The sequence below is a fragment of the Dreissena polymorpha genome, chromosome 10 (assembly GCF_020536995.1).
Source record: "Dreissena polymorpha isolate Duluth1 chromosome 10, UMN_Dpol_1.0, whole genome shotgun sequence".
NCBI lineage: Eukaryota > Metazoa > Mollusca > Bivalvia > Myida > Dreissenidae > Dreissena > Dreissena polymorpha.
Window position 1 is genome coordinate 78,633,269 of NC_068364.1, and position 7,295 is coordinate 78,640,563.

Here is a 7,295-nt window from a genome sequence, read left to right on the forward strand (position 1 = left end):
GTGGGAAAGGGTTATACATTTTAACTTATTTGAAAAGTAAACCTGGTTGCTTATTAGAACACTTTAATGTTGAATAATTTCTGGACAAAGTTTGAAGTGTGGAGCTCCTTGAAGCCTGTTTAAACCACCAGTGCTTTTGAGTTTACTGTCCAAAGGTGTTGACATCAGTTTTTCGATATTACAACATAAGTCCTCATCACCAAGCCATGTTACACGTTTCTTGAATGTCTTTTCCGCTTAAAAAGACGTGTAGTACATAAATTATGTACAATCAATGATTGGTTTGGTTCTGGCTATGGGCTTAGAGGGGTGTATTCGGTTTTAAATGTGTCTCTTTTTGCATAGATGTTTCGCCCAGCTTTCTACATTGTAACGTTAAACATGGATTATAATGGGTCGGCACAAACGGCAAAAAGGTACATAAAGTATATTTCATTGGCTGATTCTAGATAAAACATCTGAATGACCCGTACTTTGTTGTTTATGCATTACTTGCTATCCTAGCAGTTCACGCGATGTCGACAACTCTGACCTTAACATGGGTATAGAGCAATAATGCTCTTTTTTGGCGTGGCTGTTTTACCCAGCTTTTCGCCTAAAATAACTTTTACATAACGCCAGCAGACACGCATGAATATATTCGAATATTTCATAGGCTGATTCTAGATAAAACATCTGAATTTTGGCTACATCACTGTGCCTGTGCTCATCGCAAAGGATGTATCACTATTCAGTGTAAGGAATTCCGGACTACTCACTGTATGTCCAAATGACACAAATTGTGGTCCAGTTACAATTACGCGTTCAAATCCATCTCGCAGAGTTTCAGGGTCAGTATTCGTTCACTAAATCGTCCGAGAAATATATAATTAACTATCGATAAACACAGTTTTGCTTTCAAGATGACAAAACAAACAAATCGTATAGTGTCACGATAAGAGGAAAATCGATTAATTATCCAACCACAAATGTTTGCCGGACTCGGTCAGCACGTCTAGAAATCGTTCCTAAACGCCTGGATAGGCTGCCCTTATTTACAAGTTTGCTTTTTTGAATACAATTTTGTATCGGAAAGCATTGTGCTAAAATTTGCCATTAACGATTCGCGATGAGATTTTTAATGACCCTCGTCATGCAAAAATGGGTCTTATGCCATATGCGCCCATCATATGTATAGCCCACTCAGCCTGTGCATCTCTCAGTCTGGTCAGGAGATACATAATGAGACCATAACATTTTGGGTTATTTTATAGCGAACAGCATCGCCTCTGACCTGACTGCGCAAATGCACAGGTTGGGCTTAATATACGTTGGCCGAAACGCATAAGACCCATTTTCGCATGACGCGGCTGTGAAAGTGTTAAATGTATCGAGAGAAAACTGCATGTTAATCAAATATTAGCATACGATATATTTCGATCGTGAAGAAATACACTCATAATAAGGCATGTGAGGACACATATTATGTGCATTCCCGTAGTATAAGTTTTGGTGTGCGATAAAAATGCCAGAGGTAAAAATGACATGGGTAAAAGTGCCAGAGGTAAAAATGCCGGAAGTGGTTAAATGCCATAGATAAAAATGCCAGATGGTATATGGTAAAATAGAGTTTTGAGCAATATTTTTTAAGGATATTGAGTATTGGAGGAATAACATTCTATGCATATTTTAATGATAACATTTTTTACTAAAAGAACATGCTATATTTATTCTAAATTTGGACTGTAATTTTGTTGTTTATAATTTATGCATTATGTTTATTGAGCAAATATCAATAAGATAATTAATATTGGATATATTGGAGTCAATAACATTGACTAATATGCATACACCTCAATGGCTTGATAAATTGTATAGGTCGACAAGAACATGAAATAGTGTATAAAAGCAAAACGATTGAAATTATGACATGGAACGTTTTGACGTATTTAGCACTGCGATATTACAACATAAGTCCTCATCACCAAGCCATGTTACACGTTTCTTGAATGTCTTTTCTGCTTAAAAAGACGTGTAGTACATAAATTATGTACAATCAATGATTGGTTTGGTTCTGGCTATGGGCTTAGAGGGGTGTATTTGGTTTTAAATGTGTCTCTTTTTGCATAGATGTTTCGCCCAGCTATTTACATTGTAACGTTAAACATGGATTATAATGGGTCGGCACAAACGGCAAAAAGGTCAAATGTTTACATTATTGTATAACAGACTTCAAATGTTAAGACAGTTTTGCATGATTAAATTAAACCCAATTGTCGTTATATCAAAGATCATACATAACAGCGAGAAGAGTGAAAGGTGCTATAAAGAAAATCAAATAAAGATCAAAAACAAACAAAAGTCGAACCACTTCATAACAAAATGTTACGATATTGTAGGTCATTCCCATTATCAACAAGTTTATTGTAGCTAACAGATCCATAGGCAGCCATTAAGTATACAAATATTTTTAGTATGTGTCTAAATTTTCCAACACCTGTGTTTTTTAAATAGTTACTTTTCGTATCTAAATTTTCAGACACACATTAAGTGTCCGAAAACTAAGAGTAATTACGTTACACAACATATAGCAATTTTTGCTGAATGTTAACGCATATTTTGTTATCACAAACACATTTTAAATTCACTGGTTTTCACACCGAAAAAATACCTATTTGAAAAAATGGACTAAATATAGATGAATGACATAAAATACATTAGCAGGAGCGAAATACACAGCGATTTTTTCCTACTTTATAAAGTACCGGAAACCGGCACTTTCCAAATTAGGAAAAGAAACTTCAAATTTCCCAAACACTGTGAAAAAATCCCAGTTGATTTTGTTATAAATATTATTAAGTTAGTTTCCCTTTGCAGCTCCATGGCTTGAACGTAAGTAAATATATTATTAACAACTTGACAACACTTAGTTATCAATTTTAATTATCAATTTTAAAGTACCGTATTTGGGAGCGAAAATTAAATACACCTATTTCCCAATATGAAAATTTCACGGCGCGAATTTTCCCAATTTCAGGGTTGTTTGCGCATTGTTTTACCAATTGGGAACAGAAAATCGCTATAAGAGAATGTGGTCCTTAATTTTAGACAAGAAACTAAATATTGCCAAACAATGAGACACAAAACAAATGCACAAGACAATACATGCATATACATAATAAACGCACAAACATGATCAAAACTGATGTCAACACCTTTGGACAGTAAACTCAAAAGCACTGGTGGTTTAAACAGGCTTCAAGGAGCTCCACAGTTCAAACTTTGTCCAGAAATTATTCAACATTGAAGTGTTGTAATAAGCAACCAGGTTTACTTTTCAAATAAGTTAAAATGTTTAACCCTTTCCCACTTCGAAGCAAAGTGAAAATGGCTACGTGCAAACAGCATGAAACCAGAACCGCCTGCGATAAACTCGCAGCCTGTTCAGGTTTTATGCGTTTCCTGGGACTAGAACCAGTACTTGGTGTCTATGGGGGGGGGGGGAATCTCCCCAATAACGCTCCCACGGTGGGGATCGAGTCCGTGACCTCCCGATCGCTAGGCGGACACCATAGCCACTACACCACTCCGCCATGAAAAGAATAAGCAAATGTTATAATAATTATAATAAAACCATGTTTAATGATATTGCAATTAATATCAGTTTGTCATGGAAACCATTTTTCTTTAACATTACAAAAACACAAGCACCTGATATTCTATTCAGACATAAATTCTACTCAGTGTTAACACCATTTTGGAAATGGGGCCGGGTCCCTTTGGATTTGGAAGTACCGCGTACTTTTGCCTAAAATTGGGAGATTTATGTTATTGATTTAAAAATGCTTACACATACTTTAAAATTGATAATAAAAGGGATTTCAATACTATGTTTCTAAGGTTCAACTTATAGAGTTAGATTTGGAGATGATTTGACAATTTTAGACTTATAAAAAAGCCTTTTCAAGTTTTGGTTGGACATTACATCCCTTTTATCTTCAAATAAAAATGCATGATTTAAAATGCATAAAGTAAATTTAGATGCCAAAAAGTTTGAAGAAAGTCTAGTCAAATTATTCCAGTAATTTATACTCAGAGAGTGTCGGGAGAATGTCCTTTCAAAAAATATTTTTGAACTGCAGTTATCTAACGCGTATTTATAGTCCGGTCTGTATATACATGATCATTATTAACAAATCCATTCATGAATAATACACTAGCGCGCACGTTATTCTTATACATACTGTACCATGTGTCACATTTGCGGTTTGTTAGTCATTGTCGTATTTTCGCGGCGGCTTTCCTTGACGATTCGAACGTCTGAGCGGTTGTTGTACGGGTTGATGGACGGCTATTTCCTGGCGTACGAAGGTCATCGTGAGACAGTGGTAAAGCCAGCACAGGCTTGAAGTGAGAGGCATCGCGTGTTAGGGTTCGATCCTTATGTCGAACAGTTACCATGGAACCCTTAAGCTTGCGCGACACGACTTCCGGGAACTGGCGAAAACGGTGTACGAGTTTGATTCGCATCTGCTGTTTGACCAGAACCTTGTCTCCTGGTCGTAACGCAGATGCTTTTGCTTTATTCCGTTTATCGGCGTAGTATTTGTTTTTCTGCTTCACTTTTGTGTCACGTTCCTTGACATATTTTCGTTTACGACTTGGCGGTAACGAAAATTGCGGGAGGTTTGTTTTCATTTTGAACATTAGTTCAAATAGTGAAACTCCAGTGCTTGGTGCGGGGTGCTTCTGTAGTTCATAAGCAATTTTTAAAGTTCTGATTTGTAGTTTTGTCCGGACGCCAGTGCTGTTTTCATACATTTGACTAGAGGTTTCATGAAAGCCTCTGCTGTACCGTTGGCTTTTCGGTGAAGGGATGTTCTTTTCCTGTGATTCGGAAAATTCTGAGAACGCACAATGTATGGCTGTTGAACGGCGATCCGTTGTCGGTTTTGACAACGTTTGGTATTGAAAACAGTCCAAAGATTCTCTCTAGAAATTTGTAAACGGCTTGTGCAGCTACGTGGTTGAGTTTTTAGACCACTGGATATCTACAGTAGTAACAAATAACTACCATTAAGTATTCTCCCGAAGGCATTGGGCCACAGCAATCTACCGAAATTTCATCCCTCTGACGTTTAGGCAACGGGCTTGGCTTAACTGGTTCTTGTTCTATTTCGTTTGATGGGACATGCAGGGTATACAATGTTTGCATTTGTCGTCTATAAGTTTGTCCATGTAAGGGAACCAACAGGTTTCACGCAGTAATGATTTACAACGGACTCGACCTTGGTGACTCTCGTGTGCGGACTCGACCTTGGTGACTCTCGTGTGCGGACTCGACCTTGGTGACTCTCGTGTGCGGACTCGACCTTGGTGACTCGTGTGCGGACTCGACCTTGGTGACTCTCGTGTGCGGACTCGACCTTGGTGACTCTCGTGTGCGGACTCGACCTTGGTGACTCTCGTGTGCGGACTCGACCTTGGTGACTCTCGTGTGCGGACTCGACCTTGGTGACTCTCGTGTGCGGACTCGACCTTGGTGACTCTCGTGTGCGGACTCGACCTTGGTGACTCTCGTGTGCGGACTCGACCTTGGTGACTCTCGTGTGCGGACTCGACATTGGTGACTCTCGTGTGCGGACTCGACCTTGGTGACTCTCGTGTGCAGACTCGACCTTGGTGACTCTCGTGTGCGGACTCGACCTTGGTGACTCTCGTGTGCCAGGTTAATGGCCTTATCCTGCAATGATTCTGGGAAACGCAATCGGGTGCCACGCAATAAAATGTGTCCATCTGAGAGTGACACCACGGTCAGTTCTTCGCGAACGTTTACATAACTGCGATAACTGTCTGTCTGCGAGCAATTGTGTTTGCCCCACGTGTTGTTTTTAACAGCTTGAACCAAACACTGAATTATACAGTCAGTCTGTCTGGGTGGCACGCCAGACCTCTGAGAGGGTTAACGATTTTAGCACAGAATTGCTCGCGATGATGTTAACGTATTCTTCTGCTACGTTGTATGCTTTGATTTTTTTAATCGGATGTCTGGAGCAGTAGTCGGCGATCATTTGGTTCCCAGCACGGTACTTAACTTAAAAGTTTTATGTGGTCAATCTTAAGCACAATCGTTCAAGACGGGCTGACTGGATCTGCTTTGTGTTGTTAAAAATTAACTCCAGACCCGATGATCGCTGATGAGGTTAAATGCTTTGCCAAACAAGTATAAATGGAAATGTTGACATCCCCAAACACAGGCGAGAGCTTCTCGTTCTGCTTGACTGTAGCGCTGTTCGACTGGGGTGAGTGACATGCTTCCGTATGCAATTATCTTACTGTCCTGAATTAGTATTCCAGAAACACCGACAGGACTGGCGCCTACCCATAATTCTGTGTCCTTAGAAGGATCGAAGTTTGTCATCACTTGATCACTTGAAAGTGCGTTTTGGAGCTGTCTGAACGCGGTCTCTTGCGGATGTGTACACTCAAACGCGATCTTATCTTGAGTGAGGCGTCTTAACGGTTCGGAGATTGTTGAGTAATCGCGGATAAATCGCGGAACATAGTTTGTTATGCCGAGAAACGACCTGATTTCTGCTTGATTTCTCGAGACATTTGATTCTCAGTTTCTGTGACAATACACCTTGGATAAATTGGCATTTTATTTAAGCATCGTTGTTAGCAAAGGCACAGTTCGTTGCTGTTTGACGGAGACATGTCGTAATCTAACGATTCACCTTGCTGCTGCTTCAGGTTTCGAAATTCAAATTTCTCGAACTCTGTGCTTGTGTTTGACGAAAAATGTCGTTTTAGCGCCGCTTTCGTCTCATCGTAATTTGAATCGTTGCCTTCTAAATCCAAAGACTCGTAAATGTCGTACACCCGTCACCTGTAGTTATAACGCCTTCCTTCGCTTGTTGGATTCGATGTTCAATCCAACGAACAAGTTTTCTAATTTGTTAACATTTTTGTCCAATCGTATTCCGACGGAATGGCTGTCACTAGACACTGAAAATCTTTCAAAACTCTTAAGAGCCATGTTAATACATTAATCCTGCATCTTTTGACGATTTAAACACCTGAAAATTGCAAAGCGTTGCAACGCGGAACGATTGGATAATTTGGAGATTTCTGATGTTGTCGTTATATTTTGTGACACTACGAGGATTGCTTATTTAAAGTATAAAATACGTCACTCATTGTATAAGCACGAATGACCGAGTGGTCAAAGCGATACACTTTTACTCCAGGGGCCAGTGTTTCGAGCCCAGTTGAGGGTTACTTTATTTTCTTTCTTTAATTTTTTTTTTACTGGA

At 39.4% G+C, this 7,295-nt stretch overlaps 1 protein-coding gene across 1 annotated transcript; it reads right to left on the minus strand.

The window, feature by feature from the left end:
- Positions 1 to 5,251: 5,251 nt before the first annotated feature.
- On the minus strand, positions 5,252 to 6,400 carry LOC127849260 (uncharacterized). The gene is made up of 2 exons (XM_052381979.1): positions 6,316 to 6,400; positions 5,252 to 5,877 (listed from the first exon to the last, which is right to left on the minus strand). The coding sequence occupies exons 1-2, from the start codon at positions 6,398 to 6,400 to the stop codon at positions 5,252 to 5,254; spliced, it is 711 nt and encodes a 236-aa protein (XP_052237939.1).
- Between the last annotated feature and the right edge of the window lie 895 nt (positions 6,401 to 7,295).

What these genes read in the sequence shown, in the direction of transcription:
- LOC127849260 (XM_052381979.1), bottom strand. Translation starts at nt 6,400, where the DNA reads ATGACAAACTTCGATCCTTCTAAGGACACAGAATTATGGGTAGGCGCC. An exon ending in TGGAATACTAATTCAGGACA is followed by an intron (nt 5,878 to 6,315) that starts GTAAGATAATTG and finishes GTTTGGTTCAAG; the next exon opens with CTGTTAAAAACAACACGTGG.